This window comes from Notolepis coatsorum (assembly GCF_963971535.1).
Source record: "Notolepis coatsorum genome assembly, chromosome: 14".
Classification (NCBI taxonomy): domain Eukaryota; kingdom Metazoa; phylum Chordata; class Actinopteri; order Aulopiformes; family Paralepididae; genus Notolepis; species Notolepis coatsorum.
In genome coordinates, this window is record NC_140178.1 from 28,728,441 (window position 1) to 28,749,647 (window position 21,207).

Below are 21,207 nucleotides of genomic sequence, written 5' to 3' on the forward strand. Positions count from 1 at the left end.
TTAAATTTTGTTTTCAGACTGTAGTGTGGTAGTGAAAGGGTTAAACTTCTGTAGTGTGGTAGTGAAAGGGTTAAACTTCTGTAGTGTGGTAGTGAAAGCGTTAACCCTTTGTAGTGTGGTAGTGAAAGGGGTTAACCTTCTGTAGTGTGGTAGTGAAAGGGTTAACCTTCTGTAGTGTGGTAGTGAAAGCGTTAACCCTTTGTAGTGTGGTAGTGAAAGGGGTTAACCTTCTGTAGTGTGGTAGTGAAAGGGTTAACCTTCTGTAGTGTGGTAGTGAAAGCGTTAACCCTTTGTAGTGTGGTAGTGAAAGGGGTTAACCTTCTGTAGTGTGGTAGTGAAAGGGTTAACCTTCTGTAGTGTGGTAGTGAAAGTGTTAACCCTTTGTAGTGTGGTAGTGAAAGGGGTTAACCTTCTGTAGTGTGGTAGTGAAAGGATTAACCTTCTGTAGTGTGGTAGTGAAAGTGTTAACCCTTTGTAGTGTGGTAGTGAACGTGTTAACCATTTGTAGTGTGGTAGTGAAAGGATTAACCTACTGTAATGTGGTAGTGAAAGGGTTATACACAAGCAATGACTTAAAACGTTTATTTCACTCTGAACGTTTTCAAAACTAAATTAAATTACAGTAATAGCAATCAAGATATCAATCCTGGAATGAAGCCATGATGAAGAATACTGGACAGTGAAATTAGTATTCATACATAAGGAAAACAATCCACAAAGAATTTATTGCATCGCCATGGAGCAAGTTGCACCCTTACTTACAATGCATTATGAATTGAAAATGGGGGACCCTCAAGACGAGAGACTTTCTCTGGTCTGCACCACCTTAACAATTGTGTGTATTGAGCCGTACTGTATTGTACCCATTCTGCAATAATCTGTTAATAAAACGTTCATTCAATCAATCAATCTGCACGGTGATTGATTGAATGAAAATTGTATTAACAGATTGCAGAATGGGTACAATACAGTACGGCTCAATACACACAATTGTTAAGGGGATGCAGACCAGAGAAAGACTTTCGTCTTGTTTACATCAGGGTCCCCCATTTTCAATTCATAATGCATTGTAAGTAAGGGTGCAACTTGCTCCGTGCAATCCATTCTTTGTGGATTTAGCCCCTTAAGGTGAGTCAAATCAAACAAACAAACAAATGAAAAGTTAACTTTCAACAGAAGGTTTCTGTAGCTGCAGCCTTGTCCTCGCTGTTTCCACAACTCTCTGGTAAACAGAAGGTTCCCGGTTCGATTCCAGCTCCTCCCAGCAGTGTGTCTTTGTGTCCTTGAGCAAGACACTGAACCCCTAACTGCTCTCGATGAGCAGGTTGGCACCTTGCATGGTTGCCTCCACCGTTGGTGTGTGAATGTGTGAATGAATGAGTGAATGTGAGGCATAACTTGTAAAGGGCTTTAGATAAAAGCGCTGTATAATTAAATACAGTCCATTTTCCATTTACCATTTTTTATTTTCCATTGTGCAACTGTGAGTGGAGACTTTCAACCCAATGGCGTTAAGATAATGGGCTACACAATTATAATTATTATTATTTAAACCCAGTTGTGATGCGGTGATCAGCTTGACTCTGCGGTGGGCGTGACGTGATTGCGTTACTGCGGTGATCGCGACAGCTCTGATGATCATTACCAAGTTTCCAGAAGCTTTTCAGTGCTACTGTCACAAGTGTATCATTGCTCGAGTAATGCACTACTTTGCTTGAAACATGAGAAAGCAAGTAAAGTATAGCTCAGTAGACTATAGTTCAAGTTTCAAGTTTTGTTTTATTTGTCACGTATAAAATACATTTACATTACAGTGAAATGCTTGGTTCTGTATGAGCCCCCTGATAATGTGCTTCATACAGTAAAAGAAAAAAGTTAAAAGAATAAAGTCCAAACACTATACAAAATATACAATATACAATATACAAACTAAAATACAACCTAAATAAGTACAAAATGCAAACAATGAGGTACAAAAATGCTAAATACAAAACGAGGTATGGATGTAGTGCAAATCTTTTTGTAATACATGGATAAAATATGGTGTAGTGTTAAAAGTGTTTAAAGTGTCTAAAGTGAATGTTAAGGGTGAGTGTTTGTTTGTTTGTTTGTTTGTTTAAGTGAATGTGTGCATGTGGATGTGTGTGCAATGAATGTAGATGGATGGTTAGTGTTACATTGAGTCCACATTGAGCATAGCTCAATTGAGCATAGTACATAGCTTTTCTATGCAAATGGCTCAGGTTTGAACCGTGACTATTGTCTCGTCAAATTCATAATAGAAAGAAAAAAACACTTTAATCAGAAATAAAATGCCACTTAATTAATGATGAGTAGCTACTTTCAAAATTTTTATCCAACTCACTTCCCAAATGAATTTGTGGCATGCCAAAACCAAAATTCCACTTATTTGGAATGTGTATTTGTTTATTTGTAGGTATTTTGGTTCACAACAATTTCTGTAGGCACAAAGCAAATGTAGGGCCCTATGAAATCCGTTTGATATTTTCCTGTTTTCGGATTCGAATTTTCCTGTTTTCGGATTTCTCTGTTTTTTATATTTTTTCCTTTTGGATTTAAGTTTAACTAAAAAAAACAATACAAAATTATTTTTATAACAGTACATCTGCCATACAACAGTGCCAGAGCAGTTCAATGCATTTTTGTATTCAGTTAAATGCAGTTCAACTGCCAGTGCAGTGCAATAACTAAATAATTATTAAATAATTATTAAATAATACAAAATAATAACTTGTTTAACTCAATGGACATCACAGCGTGTGTTACGATGGAGACAGGTAGGTTCCAGTTGTGGAGTAATAAGTAGAGGCAGATAAGGTTGTTTACTCGTTAACGGTGGTTCTCTTTATTGTAGAACGGTACACCTAGAGTAATAGCAACAGATAGTACACTGACGCAGGGCGTCTAGGAGAGAAGATAATAATGATAACAATAATGACCGCAACGTCCAGTGTCTGCAGTACCGCCGTGTACTCTGCGGGAGAATGTGAAGATCCGACAACTGGAAGTAGAGAGACAGGGGTTTAAGTACGACCACATTCCTGACATACTAAGCGTTCCAACGTGACAACCAATCAGGAGACCCAAACAATAAGTGACAGGGAGATAAGTGACAGAGAAGCCCAGTGACAGGTGTCAGAATGATGGGTGGTTCTCAGGCGTGCCAGAGAACCCAAGCGTTACAGTACCCTCCCCCGACGAACGGCACCTGACGTTTACCTAGGGGCCTCGGGATGCAGCCGCCGGAAATCATCGATCAGGCTGGGATCTAGGATATCCCTTTGAGGCACCCAAGAACGCTCTTCTACCCCGTACCCCTCCCAATCCACCAAGAACTGAAACCCCCTACCCCTCCGTCTACAACCCAGGATCCTCCGCACCGCGTAGACCGGTCGACCACCGATCAACCGAGGCGGAGGAACCGCGGGCAGAGGCGGGGACAAGGGCGATGAGAGGAATGGCTTCAACAGAGACACATGAAACGTCGGATGAATCCTCATCGAACTCGGAAGCCGCAACTTGTAAGCCACAGGGTTCACCCGACGAATCACTCTAAAGGGTCCTATGAAGCGAGGAGCCAGCTTCCTGGACTCCACCCGGAGAGGGAGATCACGGGCACCCGGCAACGTAACACCTCAAGACCCCCTCCAGATCCTGGTTGACGCGCTCCGTCTGCCCGTTCAACTGCGGGTGAAACCCAGACGAGAGGCTGACGGGAGGCGCAGAGGCTGGCGGAAAACGCCTTCCAGAACCTGGAGGCGAACTGAGGACCCCAGTCTGACACGATATCCACTGGGAGCCTGTGGACCCGAAAGACGTGCTGTACCACCAGATCAGCCGTCTCTCGGGCCGAGGGAAGCTTGGGAAGGGGAATGAAGTGAGCCGCCTTGGAGAAACGGTCCACCACCACCAAAATGGTAGTGAACCCATCTGACAAGGGCAGGCCCGAAATAAAATCCAGGGATATGTGCGACCAGGGACGTTTGGGAATAGAAAGCGGCCGGAGGAGACCCGCCGGCGCACGGCGAGAGGTCTTACTGCGCGCACACACCGGGCAGGCCGCCACAAAGGAACACGTATCCCCCTCCACTGTCGACCACCAGAACCTCCTACGGATAAACTCCAGGGTTCTAGTGACCCCAGGGTGGCCGGTGAGTGAAGAGGTATGTGCCCACTGCAGCAGGCGTGAGCGTCCAGCCTTGGGCACATACAGCCGTCCCGGAGGACCCCCACCAGGATCAGGCTCCCGTGCCAGAGCCGATCTTACCACCTTATCTATGCCCCAAGACACGGGTGCCAAAATCAAGGCCTGTGGAATAATGGGATGGGGGCTCTCCTCTCGACCCGGAGGATCAAATTGGCGCGACAACGCGTCAGGTTTAAAGTTTTTGGAACCGGGTCGATAGGAGATAGTAAATTGAAATCGAGTGAGGAATAACGCCCACCTGGCCTGGCGAGAATTAAGGCGTTTAGCCCCTTGGATGTAAGCCAAGTTCTTATGATCAGTCCAAACAATGAAGGGATGTGCTGCCCCCTCCAACCAATGTCTCCACTCCTCTAGTGCCAATTTGATTGCCAATAACTCCCGATTACCCACGTCGTAGTTACGCTCGGCCGAAGACAGTCGGCGAGAAAAAAAAGCACAAGGATGCACTTTACCGTCCTTTAAACATCTCTGAGAGATCACCCCCCCACCGCGATGTCAGAGGCATCCACCTCCACAATAAACGGAACCTCTGCATCGTGGCGGATCAGTACAGGGGCGGAGGTAAATCGACGTTTGAGGTCGCAGAAGGCCGACTCTGCCCTAGTCGACCATTCAAAGCCAGGGAGAGAGGACTTAGTGAGAGCTGTTAACGGATTGGCTAAGGTGCTAAAATTGCGGAAAAAAATGCCTGTAGAAATTTGCAAAGCCCAAACACCATTGTAACTCTTTGAGCGACGAAGGCCGTGGCCAGTCCAAGACTGCACTCACCTTGGCTGGATCCATGCGAAGATCGCCCTTCGTCAACACAAAGCCCAGGAAGGAAACAGTGTCAGTGTGAAATACACACTTCTCTGCCTTAACAAATAGTTGATGCTTGAGGAGACGGTCTAGCACCTCACGAACGTGCACTTGGTGATGCACCATATCGCGAGAAAAAATCAGGATGTCATCTAAGTAAACGAACACCGACACCCCAATTAAGTCCTGCAGCATGTCGTTGACCAGGGCTTGAAAGACTGCTGGAGCATTAGCTAAGCCAAAGGGCATGACTAAGTACTCATAATGCCCATTGGGCGTGTTAAATGCAGTCTTCCACTCGTCTCCTTCTCTAATCCTGACCAGATTGTATGCATTACGTAAGTCAAGTTTAGAGAAGACCTGTGCCCCCTGTAAGCACTCAAAGGCGGTGTCCATGAGAGGCAACGGGTAACGGTTCTTGATGGATACATCGTTCAACCCCCTATAATCAATGCACGGTCGCTGACCCCCATCCTTCTTTGCAACGAAAAAGAAGCCAGCGCCGGCAGGAGATGTGGAAGGACGTATATGCCCCGCGAGCAATGCCTCCTCAATGTAAGTGTTCATAGACACTGTCTCAGGGCGCGAGAGGGAGAACATACGCCCACGGGGCGGAGAGGTACCAGGTAGAAGATCAATGGGGCAGTCGTAAGATCTATGAGGCGGTAGTGCTTTAGCACGCGTTTTGCTAAAAACATCCGCCAGGTCCCAGTAGATCTCGGGTACACCCATTAAATCCGGATTAGTAGGGCTGTCAGCATCTGCAACGCTCCCCACCATCCTGGAGAGAAAAGAGGGAGAGAAAAGAGAAGAGGGGGGGGGGTGTGGGCAAACTCTCGCCGGGCCCCGACTCGATGTCGTTCCCCGTTGAGAGTTCGCCCGTAGACCAGTTAATCACGGGGTTGTGAAGAGCTAACCAGGGATGACCTAAGACCATGACGGAAATGGGAGAAACAAGCACGAAAAATTGCACCTCCTCCCACCCACCACCCTCCACCCGAATGTGCATAGGAGTAGTGCGGTAGGTGATGCTCCCACTGCCCAGCGGTCGGCCATCCAGGGCCTGGACAAGAACAGGTACCACCAGTTCCTCAAGAGGAATTCCCCATTCCTCCACCAGCCCCACATGGATAAAGTTACCCGCAGCCCCTGAGTCAATCAGAGCAACTGTGTTCTTGACGTCGTCGCTCCCCGTGTTGACAGTCACTGTAAAAATAGTGCGTGTATCAAGAAGATGTGAGGGTTTCTGCCCACCTGCCAGCGCCTCCTCAGGACATAGCGGGCTCCTCCTTTTCCCGAGAAGCCCCGACAGCTCCCGAAACGATGACCGGTGCGGCCGCACCGGAAGCAGCGTCCTTCTTCGACAAAGCGCCGTCGCTCCTCGTCCGTGAGCGACAGCGCCCCGAGCTGCATGGGTTCATCACCCAGTGGCTCACTCGTGTAGTGCAGAGAGCTGGCGACAACAGGAGAAGAAGGGACACGTACCTGAGCTTTTGTTCCTCGCTCACGTTCCCTCTCCCGATGTCGATTGTCCAAGCAAATGGCCATGGTGATGATCTCATCCAAGTGCTCCGGCAACTCACGTACGGAGAGCTCGTCCTTCATCCGTACGGAGAGCCCCTGAACAAACAAGACACAACAGGGAATCTCTGGCCAAGCTGCCTCCCGAGCCACGATCCTGAATTCAATGGCGTAATCTGTAACATTGCGGAGGCCCTGCCAGCAGGCGACTAGCCGCCCACCGGCCTCATAAATAGAAAATACTCTTCTCAACCCATTCTCCCATTCGGCTGTAGCCCAGGAAAGTGCTCGGCCAGAGAGGAGGGTGATGATGTATGCAACCTGGGAAATAGCAGAGGGGAATGACTGAGCATGGCTGCAATTGGAACACGAGTGAACACTGGGTGATGAATTCTCTGCATCCCTCCAGTGCTCCTGAGTAGCGGCCCGGCGGTGATAGCAGTGGCTCCCGGATCTCTTCCTGGATCCCGTGTGCCGCACGATCTCTCCTGCCGCCAACTGCCGCTCCCTCCGGTGACGCCTCAGTTGCCGCCGTCCTCGCCTCAGCCACCTCGGTACTGGCTCTCTGGGCCGCGGCCAACGCCGAAATGGCCGTCTCCTGGGAGGAAATGGTGAGTCCTCCCAGTCGAACCAGCTCGGCGCTGACCTGTTGTTGTCGCTCGGATACTTGCCCCAGCGCGGTCTCCAGTTTCCGTGCATCTCTCCGTATGACTCCATGGAACCGTTGATGGTTGGATCTTCTGTTACGACGGAGACAGGTAGGTTCCAGTTGTGGAGTAATAAGTAGAGGCAGAGAAGGTTGTTTACTCGTTAACGGTGGTTCTCTTTATTGTAGAACGGTACACCTAGAGTAATAGCAACATATAGTACACTGACGCAGGGCGTCTAGGAGAGAAGATAATAATGATAACAATAATGACAGCAACGTCCAGTGTCTGCAGTACCGCCGTGTACTCTGCAGGAGAATGTGAAGATCCGACAACTGGAAGTAGAGAGACAGGGGTTTAAGCGCATTCCTGACATACCAAGCGTTCCAACATGACAACCAATCAGGAGACCCAAACAATAAGTGACAAGTGACAGGGAGATAAGTGACAGAGAAGCCCAGTGGCAGGTGTCAGAATGATGGGTGGTTCTTAGGCGTGCCAGAGAACCCAAGCGTTACATGCGTGATGTGTTGTTAAAAGGCAGACGCTCTAAAATATAGGAATACGTGGCGCTGTTTGCAGGGCTATAACTATATTCTATATTATAGCTATGGATACAATACTATGGCCCATTTGACATCGACTATCTATCGTTCAATATGTGTTAAAGAAATAATTTTTTCATCCATACATTCATACATACCGTGGTGAATATGAATATAGTTTTAGAGTAATCCTGTCTAATCCCAGAAAACGACGCTATGCAGCAATACGTGCATTTCACTAAAAACTTGACGTTTCTTGCCTGTATACGCTACTATTTCGTTTTTTTATGCTTTGATCGTCATCAACGGAATACGTTACACAGTACATTACACACATACCCTCCGATCGCAATGAAGGAATTATTATATATATATATATATATATATATATATATATATATATATATATATATATATATATATATATAGCCCATACCTTGACTAGGATGTAACCCAAAAAGAATATTCCAATTATCTGATCGCCATTCCAAGTATTGATATCGATCGTGTCCATAACATAATCCACCAAAGAACATTAATCGGGAGTGTTTGATTCTTTTTTTGTATTTTTTTTTTTATAATTTTTTAAACAAACACATAAATATAACAACATAAAATTAGATATACAAGCATTAATTAACAGTGCACAACCAATGAAATCACCATTTAAATAAATGTATTATACAATATATACACCTAATACTTGCTAGCTAATACCCTACACACATATGCTCTTGCTCGCTCCCCCCCCCCCCCCCGGGCCCCCCCTTGGATAATCCATCCATTATCATTCGCTCCTAACCAGGCACTACAATTATATGTTAGCTTTTATTCTCTCCACCACTTCTAACCACATTGTAATTTTGGATTCACTGAGACCCAAAATTCTTGCTGTAGATATTTCTAGATAAATCACATCGAGATATGCACATTTTTTCCGGTTGAAACCATCGTGATGCTATCAGCTTTTTAGCCGCTGTGATACCAGATAAAACCAATCTCTTTAGCTGTATAGGTACTGCACACTCAAAAACATCATTCAACAGTAATACAGAGGGGTGTACAGGTATATTCAGAGTTAAGAGATTTGATAATTGCTGGGTCACTTCTTTCCAGAATATCTTAACTGGTGGGCAGTCCCAGTACATGTGCATAAATGTACCCTCATCCCCATTTGTACATAAGGAGCATTTGGAGTCTTGTTTAAGACCCATTCTGTTCAGTCTTATAGGAGTCAAGTATGTCCTATGAATATAGTTAAGATTGATTTGTTGATGGTCCGGGTTCCGTGACGCAAGTCGAACATTTGCCCAGGCTTCTTGCCAATCAAAATGTATTTCCAGGTCTGGTATATCCCTCCTCCAGACTGAGTCTAGGTGGAGGATTTCATACGAGGACGTTAGTAATTGATGATAAAAATCTGATACAAAACCTCTCGATGTCTCTCTTTCATAGAAGAATTTGTGGTATCTGTGGTGTACAATTGGTATCCTTAATGCTACACCATGAGCCTTCAAACATAACAATAACTGTGCGTAAAAATAATATGTGGAACTGGTGAGATTAAATTCTTTGTGTATTTGATTGTTTGATTCTTATAAATCCATGCGTTATAAGCGCTCGCCATGCCCGACTAGGAAAAGTTCGCCCGGACCTATTTCATCAATGCACACCCGAATACAGAGAGTTTCAAAGGATGTGCAAACACGCCGCAACCCACCAGGCGGCGGTATTGGACTTTTGAGATCTCAGAGCCATTCCCAATGATAGGGTTTTGTAGCCAACTTGAAGGCTCCCTGGATGGATAATGAAGGGAAATGTCGAATAAAAGAAATAACGACCAAAACCAGAGAAATCTCGGGTCTGGCGCCCAACCGCTGGCGAGTTAACCCGACTTTTCTCGGGTTTGGCCTCCATTGTGTTAAAGGTTCATGATTCTCCCCATCTCTGGCTGAGATCACCATTTGTGATACATGATGGTTAGGCCTTTGTTTTCCTCAGTGAGGGATTCTCTTTTGTCGGTCAGCAATGTTTTGTACTTGCTGAAGCTTCTCTCTGTATAATTATTTTGGCCATCCTCAGTAAATACTATCAAACTCCTCTGACCTCATCTGGTCTTTCCAAAGACCAGAGATGCGCGCGCACACACACACTGTCCAAATATCCAGTTCGTTTTTATACTGTAATATTTGGCTATGAGAGAGCGAGAGAGAGAGAGAGAGAGAGAGAGACAGAGACTCTCATTACGCACAACGCGAGTCTGACTATTACGGAGCGTGCGATGCATTCCGAGAGAGAGAGAAATACAGAGAGAAAGAGACAGACTCTCATTACGCGCAACGCAAGTCTGAATATTACGGAGCATGCACTGTGTTCCGAGAGAGAGAGAGAGAGAGAGAGAGAGAGAGAGAGAGAGAGACTCTCATTATGCGCAACCCAAGTCTGACTATTACGGAGCGCGCACTACGCTCCGAGAGAGAGAAAGAGAGAAAGAGACTCTAATTACGCGTGATGTGATTCTGACTATTACGGAGCACACACTGCGTTCCAAGAGAGAGAGAGAGAGAGAGAGAGAGAGAGAGAGAGAGAGAGAGAGAGAGAGAGAGAGAGAGAGAGACTCATTATGCGCGACGCAAGTCTGACTATTACGGAGCGCGTACTGCGTTCCGAGAGAGAGAAAGACTCTCATTATGCGCAACTCAAGTCTGACTATTACGGAGCGTGCACTTCGTTACGAGAGAGAGAGAAAGAGACAGACTCTCATTACGCGTGACGTGAGTCTGACTATTACGGAGCGCTGTCCCGGAATGGATTTGTTAGCTGTCATTTCTCTGTTTCCATAGACCGTGCTGTTTTAGAGTTGTAGTGAAGATTGATTTATATTAGTGCTGTCAGGCGATTAAAAAAATGTATCTAATTAATTACAGGATTTGTAATTAATTAATCTAATTAATCGCATTTTAATCGCATAACCATTTTATGCCTGATATTCTATATTCTATAATCATATTTCAAATTGCATGTGTCCAGATGGCAGAATTCAGTACTGTATCTACAAAACCTTCTGTTTAATCATCTTCCATCTATTAATTTGCTTAGATTTTTCAGGTCTGGTCAATTTGAGTATGGTGTTATTCACAGTCAAAGATTAAAAAAATGTATTGATATTCTCATTTGGTTCATTACAATTGACTCAAAATAAAGTTTTCATTCAATCAATCACCGCACAGATTGATTGATTGAATGAAAATGTTATTAACAGATTGCAGAATGGGTACAATACAGTACGGCTCAATACACACAATTGTTAAGGGGATGCAGACCAGAGAAAGACTTTCGTCTTGTTTACATCAGGGTCCCCCATTTTCAATTCATAATGAATTGTAAGTAAGGGTGCAACTTGCACTGTGCAATCCATTCTTTGTGGATCTAGCCCACAGTATTTCTGACACTGGGAATACATTCCCTGAGATTCATAGATGTCCCTAGAATCAGATACAGTACCAAGAACATGCAAATGGACCATATTAAAAGAAAGTCTGTAAATGTGTATTCTACATTCTTATGGAATGAATGAGATACAAAAAGAATTATATATAAAAAAAGATAATTATAATTATTTTTTTGTAATTAATTTAGAGTAAATTTTCATAACGCGATAATTTGCTGTGTAATTAATTAATCTAATTAACGCGATAAACTGACAGCCCTAATTTATATGAAAACCGATTTATGTATAATTTAAGCAAATTCCACCCGATAATTCAGAATTCCGTGTTAATATCTCAATTCCGTGAAATCATCCGTGATTCCGCGATCGCGGATTCCATAGGGCCCTACAAATGGAATGGAAATGTGAAATGTATTGCAGTTCACAGTAATGTATTGTCATGCAGTGAAACGACAAATTGCTGTAATGTTTTACTGTGAAACATGGGCTAAGAGTGTACTTTAGTACAATTTGGAGGTATATTTATTAAAATTATTTTGGGGGAATGTATACAGTAGGCCTACTTTTACTCCACAATTGTAAAGCAAATTTCTGTAACACCTGTAACTAGTACTAAGAGGGTTTTGTAGCCAACTTGAAGGAAAAGCAATCACAGCAACCATAAATTGACCAACAAACAACTCTTCCGGCTGATAAACTGATGAAGATGGAATGCTTCTTTGATTTCTGCAATGTTAGGACATGATGTTAAGTGGTATGAAATACTTGCTGGTAGTATAGTTGATGCAATGCCGTTAGCTAACTGAGTGAACCGGGAAACGAGGTCATGAGACCAACAAGTGTTAATCCACACCCTGGCCCACTGCTTAGTGACTACTGTACATCACTTTGGGACTAGTGTCAATCCATGCATTTCATGGTAACACTTTTTTATCTTGTGACTCTGTTTTCTGCCTGTCTGAAGCTTCAAGTCAAGTCAAGTGTTCCCCCTTGGGGAAATGCAGGTGTCATAGCAGCATGTGGAGGGGGGGGGGGGGGGGGGAAGTTCAAGTTCAAGTTCAAGTTTCTTTAATAGTTGTCATACAGAAGTACAGAATACTTTTATACAAAATGCTTCTTACTGTAATAATAATAATAGCACATAGAAGGGCTGTACCGAATGCTTCGAAGCTTCAAAGCTTCGATCATAATGTTGACATTCGAATTCTAAATCAACATTCGAATTATTTAATTTTTATAAATTATTTTAATTTTCTTTTTTATATATATATATTTTGTGTGTGTATTCATTCTGTTTAAACCAATGGGGGTTTTCTTCACAGTTTCAGATAAAGATTAGGCTACACTAATATTATAGTATTATACTATTATAGTATATGACTAGTCATAAAAATTTTAATAAAACATTTATCATAAATTATGTAGCCTATCTAATCAAGACGTCACCATCACTTTTGTACCAACTGTGCCCGTATTGGATTATTTACGTTGACGAAACTGATGAGTTATATTCATTAAAGATAGTTGATTTAATAAAAAATAAAAAATACTAATTTAATCAGATTAATCACTTTATTAAAATTGAGGATTTAGTTTGAGGATATTAAAACATTTTTAAAGATTATTTTTGATTAAGTCATAAAATATGACGACAGACATTCTAAGCTTCGTTCGAATACTTCAATAGAAGCTTTGAATGTTAAAAAATAACATTCGGTACAGCCCTATACATAGAACAAAGAACAAAGTAATAATAATAGTGATAATAACAGTAGTGAGCAGCAGTATTCAGGAGTAAAAGTATAAAGTTCCCTAAAATAAAATGCTCACGTAAAGTACAAGTAGCTCGGAATTGAACAAGTGAGTAACTGTTGTTGACCAATGCTAATGCTGTTTCCGTCTCAACCAGATTTTAGGTTCGCAGGATGAGTGGTGTAAGGCAGAGATGCAGGGACAGGAAGGATACGTACCACAGAACTACATTGAGAGGCAGACGCAGAGGTGAAAACTACTGGAACGTGTGTGTGTGTGTGTGTGTGTGTGTGTGTGTGTGTGTGTGTGTGTGTGTGTGTGCGTGCGTGTGCGTGCGTGCGTGCGTGCGTGCGTGTGTGTGTGTGTGTGTGTGTGTGTGTGTGTGTGTGTGTGTGTGTGTGTGTGGGTCTGTGTATGTGTCAGTGGGGAAGGTATACAACTGTACTGTCTTTCCAATGTCTGCTACTAAGGAGTCTAACTTGCCTGTATTACTATACACTATGCTAATATGTCAATACTACTATGCACACTATGGCACTCAAATCCGCCACTGTTTGACAAACAACGTTACTTACCCTTAGCTGCCAGAGTTGTAGCCTTCCTGCTGGATAAAAGCGTCAGCTAAATGACTCAATGACTCAATGTAAATGTAATTACATGAAGCTGTACAGTATGTCTGTGTGTGTCTCCAGCTGGTTCCAGGAGAACGCCACCCGAAGCACTGCGGAGGAGTTCCTGATGCCCAGGGATATGGGAGGTTTCATGATCAGAGGCTGCGAGAGCGCCCCGGGAAACTTCTCCATTTCTGTCAAGTATGTATGTGTGTGTGTGTGTGTGTGTGTGTGTGTGTGTGTGTGTGTGTGTGTGTGTGTGTGTGTGTGTGTGTGTGTGTGTGTGTGTGTGTGTGTGCAGGGGGCGAAACTAGAGGCCGCCACCCGCCATTGGCGCTCAGTTTTTACGTTTGGCGCCTCCCACTGAGAGGTCTGCCCGCCGTGTGGCGGGCAATGGTCATGTGAAAACCGAAAATCATGATCCAATTCTGAGTGGAGTTCTCACTCGCTGTCTCAGCACAGACAGGCAGCGCATTGCTGCGCCTGCCCCTCCCGCACCTGTTTCTGTATGCTGCTGCATGTAAACAGAGGCTATTGCCTCAGACAGTCACCGTGACATTAGTCTAGTCAGAGGGACCTCCGTGAACTAATGTTAGCTACTGTTACAAAATGACCCAGTCAACTATTCACTTTTAGTTTAATACATGAGGCATTGTGTAACGTTATCCAGCCGGCTAGCTACTGATAGTTCCCGACATCAACAACTGCTCCAGCAAGTGTCCAGTGCATAATACCTCCGTTGGCTAGGTAGCTCATATTAGCCCACGTTAGCTCACTAGTCACTACGAAATGTCGCAGTAAACTAAATAGTTCACTGAGACGTTGTCCCAACGCCATCCAGCAGTAGCTACCGATAGCTCCTGACATCAATGTCCTACAACATGCGTATTCGAGCCCCTGGTTTACATCGCATGAGGGCTGCTGACTAGGGTCCAGGTGCAGCGCAGGAGAATCCTTTCATGCTGAATGTAGGGTTTAGGGCCAGCTGCAGCGCCAGAGAATCCTTGCTGGAGCTGGAGGCCACTCGAGTATACACACAGACAGTGGAGCTGTTTGCAGACAGCGGGGTGGCGATGGCTCGCAGATAATACAACTACAAGTATGATTATATAATATATATATTTTATTTAAAAAAAAATTATATAAAAGAATATATATATATATATTACTAGTATTAGATAAATGTAATGGAGTAAAATTTAAGATATTTTAATTAAAGAAATTTAGGAATGTAGTCCCTTGGAATGGAAATACTCCAGCAAAGTACAAATACCTCAATATTAAGTACAGTACTTAAGTTAAACTACTTAGTTGCTTTCCACCTCCGGTCGTACCTAACTTAGCAAAGACTTCCTGCATGCTTCACATTCATAACATGGACACAATAATCTCTCTGCAGACACGAGTTTAACGTGCAGCACTTCAAAGTGAAGAAGGAAACCACAGGCCACTACTTCCTGTGGTCTGACAACACGTTTACATCCCTGAACAAGCTGGTGGAGTTCTACAAGATAAACTCCATCTCTATGCAACAGAAGATCTACCTCAATGAAGGCAGCAAGGAAAACAACTCCTCTGCACCCCAGCCGGTATTTCAACTGTTTGTTATTATATGGACACTTATATGAAGACCACTGAGGTTAAAAGAACACGCCAACATTATGGGAAATTTGCTTATCATCTTTTCCAGACAAGAAGATAGATACCAGTTTCCTCTCTGTGCGTTCAGTAGAAAGCTATCTGGCTGCACATTAGCCTAGCTTAGCACAATGAATGGAAGCGGACATGACCGGTTAGCCTTCGGGAGAGGTGTTAGTTGGACAATGCCTAGGCTAACCGGTCATGTCCGCTTCCATTCATTGTCCAAAATTATTCACACACACACACTGAAAAAAAAGGCATAGATTAGATTAGAAGATTGATCTTGTTAAAGGTGCTATAGATAACATTCAACCACTAGATGTCGCACTAGAGCACCATCATGTCATTTAATGTATCCAATGAGGTGCATTCCACGTGGGGGAATGGGAAGTAGGGAGGGGATACATGCATGCAACATGTAAACAACAACATTCATTTTGGACCCGCAAACATTCTTCATCAATAATTTTTTGGGGGGAATAACAATGCTTTTATTCTGCACCTTTCTAAAAGATCTGTGGATGTTTTTATAATTTTTTTTAATTAAATGTTGTTATAATTTGGAATTGTATCCATTGAAAGTGAAATCATTTGGCAAACACACAGGGCTCTAGATGTGTCATATTTTGAATAAGCCATAGTGTGTTAAACCTGTGGTGTGGTCAATGGTTTTTGAACAACAATCTGAATCACGCAAATGATCACATATATCAACGTATCCATAAGTATCTTCACTTCCTGCTTCGCCTATAACTGCCACGGTAAATATAATGCAATCTGTTTTCTCACAGTCGCCTTCTCAGTTGAAAAGGGTGAGCCTGCCGGAGTTGAGGGGCTATGCTAACGTGTCTGCAACAGCGCAGCGCAGAGCCTCAGACCAACCTTGCAGTCAGCTGGTAGGTACAACCGTTGACAGAATAGGCATAGGCAATATTGAGAAGAGGTCAATTTGTCCCCCTCAAAAGGTATAGCAAATATGAAAGACAACCCCCTCCCCAATACACAGACTTGGCTGACAGGAGGAGCATGTTCAGTGCTAAACTAACACTCCCAAGATGTAGCACTGAACGGCACAAGAAGTCCTTCATTCCGACAGCCATCAGACTTTACAATGCATCACTGTGCCTCACTGCATCACTGAGCACAGGGTGACAGTTACCATCTTCCTGGACTTTTCCTTTTAAAACAACATTGTTCAATATTACACTTACTGTACACTTACTGTAGATTTCTGTATATTTTTTACTGTATATTTTATATTAGAATGTATATACATAAGATACACCCTCATCCACCTCCACTGGCTCCCCATCAAATCCTGCATCACCTACAAAACCCTCCTGCTCACCTACAAATCCCTTCACGCTCTGGCACCTCAGTACCTCACTGACCTCCTCCACCCCTACACTCAGTCACGGTCCCTACAATCCACGGACACTGGAACCAGACTGCGGACCTTCGGGGACAGAGCTTTCAGTGTGGCAGCTCCCACCCTCTGGAACTCCCTCCCCGCAGAACTCCGCACCGCCCCAACTCTGGACTCATTCAAAAAAACTGCTCAAAACCCACCTCTTCAACTTGGCCTTTAACCCCTAATCTCTCACTTTATATGTTTATGTATATGTTGTGTCTGTCCACTGTCTGTTACTTTGTTATTCCCCCCCCCCCTATGTAAAGCGACCTTGGGTCTCTTGAAAGGCGCTATATGAAAATGAAGTTATTATTATTATTATTATTATAGGAAATGTGAATCCCGGACCGTATGTTATTATTATTATTTTATTCTTAGGCTTATTTTATTCTTTATTCTTAGGCAATTTTCTTTGTTATTCTTATTCGTGACTTTGTTTTGTCTACCTAAATGTTTACTGTGAGCGATTCGTAGTGCCAAATTTCCCTCGGGATGAGTAAAGTATTTCTATTCTATTCTATTCTAAAAGAAGTAAAACATTTTTTTACTGTAACTGTCTTGCACAATATGAGACCTGTAATTATTGTGATGTTTCTTCTTGACTCTGAACTCGGCAGAATCTGCACCTGGCTCCATGATAACAAACTATCACTATCACTACACCTGGGTAAAACAGAGTCCATTCTCTTTGGATCAAATAACAAACCCAGCAAGGCCAACGGCTTCTCTGTTACAGTGGGTGACAATTATTGTCACAAGGAAATATGAAATTACATACCTGGGTTCCGTCCTAGAGGCAAATATTTCATTTTACATATGGCAACCAATGTAATAAAAAAAGTCAACCAACGAACAAGATTCTTGTACCGGATCTCCTCTCTGGTAAACAAGAATACCCTGAAGACTCTAACAGGAGCACTCATTCAAGGGTACTACGACTATGCTTGCACCTCATGGTACCAAAGCACCTCAAAGGCACTAAAACAAGATTACAAACATCACAAAACAAACTGGTCTACTGCTTGACCTTACTCCTAAAACCCACCTCACCCCTGCCCATTTTGACAACCTAGGATGGCTTAGACGACAGAGTACAGCAACTTGCAATGGGCCTGGTCTACAAGATACACTACACCACTAAGGTACCCATGTACATGTCGAAATACTTCCCAAAGGTCAGTGAATACCACGACCACAACACCAGAGGGAGTTCCACAAATCATGTTCAACCCAGATTCGGCTCAAACAAGGGACTAAACACGTTTAGCAATTATGCCACAACAATGTGGAACGCCCTACCCACAGCCGTAAAATAATGTGAATCCCTACCCACCTTCAAAACCGCTCTAAAAAAGCACCTACGGGAGTCCGCAATTCGAAACTGGCCCTGGTAAATGTCCAAACCCCCACCCCAACCCCCCCAATGTATAGTTTCCTCCCCCTCAAATGTAGATATTCTCTTTTAGAAACTCTGTCTGTAAATAAACAGTACTGTATATTGGTATATCTTGTATGTCATAAATGTCTGGATGTAACAGTACTGTATATTATCTGTATGTCGTGTATGTCATAAATGTTATGAATTGAAAATGAGGGGACCCTGATGTAAACAAGACGAAAGTCTTTCGCTGGTCTGCATCCCCTTAGCAATTGTGTGTATTGAGCTGTACTGTATTGTACCCATTCTGCAATCTGTTAATAAAAATGTCAATCAATCAATCAATCAGACTTGTTTAAAGAAGACATGTCCGGCCCATGCGGGGACATTAACGTGTGTTGTTGGGCCTTACAAATACATTTGATTTGATTAAGAGTAATGTTTAATGTTAAATGTTTCTTGTGGTTTTCTTGATAAATTGACGCAGATAAGGCCCGCATTGGTGCATGAAAGTCCCCCCCCCCCCCCCCATGTTGAATCCAAACCTACGCCCTTGGTTGACACTTGACAGGAACATCTTCTACAGCACAAAGCCGTCCGTTTTAGTTTAGTTTAATTTAGTTAGGTTGACAAGAACCGTGCACAATTTAAAATTGCATGAGAGTTAGCTCCAAGCTAATGTGCAACAATATGGTACAATACAATATAATACAAAACAAGTAACTGATGTTACATCATGATCATTCGAAAACATTTAAAAGTGTGCACTTTAATCTGAAGTCTATATACCTGCTGCTCAGTGGCACTGAATTATAGCTGGTTACAGTTTAGAACAAGACACCCAGTAAATTCATGCTTTTTCCCCTTCCCTAGAGTAAAAGACCTGGTCTGGAGGAACGGGCCCAGGCGATCCGTGGCATCACAGGAAAAAGCAGTGCCGTTAGTTCTGTCTCTGCCTCCCGTCGAACAGCAGATACCACGCCTCAGGTTTGATTGATTGATTGATTGATTGATTGATTGATTGATTGATTGATTGAAAACTTTATTAACAGATTGCAGAATGGGTACAATACAGTACAGCTCAATACTAACAACTGCGAGAGTATGAAGACCAGAAAAATACTTTCGTCTTGTTTACATAAGAGTCCTCCATTTTCAATTCATCAAGACATTTATGACATACAAATACGGTACTGTGTAAGAAAAAGAGATCATAAAAAAATAGACATCCGAAGGGGAAGAAACTGTACATTGGAGGGGGTTGGGTGGGGGATTTTGATATTTACCGGGGCCTGTTTCTAATTGCAGCCACCCGTCGGCGTAGGTACTCTTTGAGAGCGGTTTTGAAGGAGGGTAGGGATTCACATTCCTTTGCTGCTGTGGGTAGGGTGTTCCACATTATTGTGGCATAATTGCTAAATGTGTTTAGTCCCTTGTTTGAGCCGAATCTAGGTTGAATGTGATTTGTGGAACTGACGACTGCCTAAAGGAAGGGTTGCTTGTTCTTTAACCATTTCATGTCACAAATGCTACTTTGCCATTGAAAGCTATAGATGGGTTCAACCTGACAACATACACATAGGGTCAGTCTATATAGTGAGGAGACGGAGCACTGGGGTTGTTTTGAACAGAGAAATCCACAATACTAAAGATGGCGGGAAGGGACGAAATGACTTGCTACGGAACAAACATATTCAGAGAAAATAATTAAATGTGATGAGAGAAGTGCATTCTCAGATTCAGAATCAGATTATTTTATTTTAAATGTACATACATTCAAGAAAATGTGAGATGCTTGTTTTTCCCAGCTCCTCAACCGTAGTAGATTTGTAAACATAATACACAATATATATTCTATCTATACAAACTATAAACTATGAACTAAAACTATAAACTAAACATAATACACAATGTATATTATATCTATAGAAACTATACAATACAAGGAATATGTTTTTATTTTATTTTATAAAAGATTTTTACAAGATCAAAAGAAACTGCAAATTAATTAAAAAGAAAAAGAAAAATGGTTCTACCGAGGTGAAATGTGAGTTTTAAAGATGTTTTAAATGCATCATTGGGTCTCATTCCCGAACTAATTTACGACCAAAAATGTCCTCTTATTCAGATTTCTGCCCATTTAAGACATATTAGGGCTGGGAGCGCGAGTCCCCAAATTTTCCTGAGATCAGATTTGAGCGTGGCTGAGAGCAGATTTAATAGTGCTGAGGAGCACTCTTATGATTGATTGACTAATTGAAAATTTTATTAACTTGACAGACTGTGTTCTCATAGTGATTCCTTCATGTTAACGTTACAGGCAGTGGCGGCCGGTGTGACCTACTTTTGGGTGGGCGCAGGGGGTAGGGGGAGGGGGGGGTGAAGGGGGGGGGGGGGGGGCATGTCACTGGCAGCGGACAGCTGACCAAGCGAACACTGACTCCCCACAAGCCACAACACTACCAAACCACCAACAACACACAATCAGTCAAATAAAGTACAGTCTAATTCACAACTTGAAACACAATATATAAATAGAAAAGTTAGAAACAAACTCGCTCCGTCTCCAAACACACACATTGATTGCCATCAATCAATATGATCACAGTCGCCAGCAACACGCACATCCCGAGATCTCTCTCTCTCTATCTCTCTCTCTCTCTCTCTCTCTCTCTCTCTCTCTCTCTCTCTCTCTCGCTCTCTCTCTCTCTCTCTCTCTCTCTCTCTCTCTCTCTCTCTCTCTCACACACACAGCGCGACGTGGAAATGTGAAATATAGCGTTACACAAGGAAAGTTCTGCAAAAGATCAGACCTAGTAGTATGTAGTATATTAACTTCAGTATGGGTACAGGGCTGTACAGCATATTTTGCATATTGTTAAACGAGCCAAGGCTAGCTATTAAACAAAGACTTACCACCATCACAAGAGTTGAATGGGGCGAGATATTCAGCTGCACAACCAGGCGTGTTGTTGACAGAACAAGCCATAATCCACTTCTTTTAAATCCACTCAAAAAAAGAAACTCCAGTAACGTTTACAGACAACCAGGCTTGTTGTTGTTGTTGCCATAATCCACTTCTTTTAAATCCACTCAAAAAGAAACCGTCGTTAGCTGCATCCAGCTACCAAAAGCAGATCGCAGTCACGTAAGGGCTACAAAATATCCGGACAGGAAGGACCCGGCTGTTAAAGGATCTCACTCCCACCTAGTGGTAGATCACT

The 21,207-nt window shown here is 43.1% G+C and overlaps 1 protein-coding gene across 2 annotated transcripts in view; it reads left to right on the top strand.

Moving 5' to 3' along the window:
* Positions 1–21,207, top strand: part of grap2a (GRB2 related adaptor protein 2a) — a 46,114-nt gene that overhangs the window by 18,986 nt on the left and 5,921 nt on the right. For both annotated transcript variants that reach the window (XM_084328462.1, XM_084328463.1), the window contains 5 exons: positions 13,100–13,191; positions 13,635–13,754; positions 14,953–15,142; positions 15,986–16,090; positions 18,857–18,970. In XM_084328462.1, the coding sequence (XP_084184588.1) occupies positions 13,100–13,191; positions 13,635–13,754; positions 14,953–15,142; positions 15,986–16,090; positions 18,857–18,970 (621 nt within the window). The remainder of the gene's footprint in view (positions 1–13,099; positions 13,192–13,634; positions 13,755–14,952; positions 15,143–15,985; positions 16,091–18,856; positions 18,971–21,207) is intronic.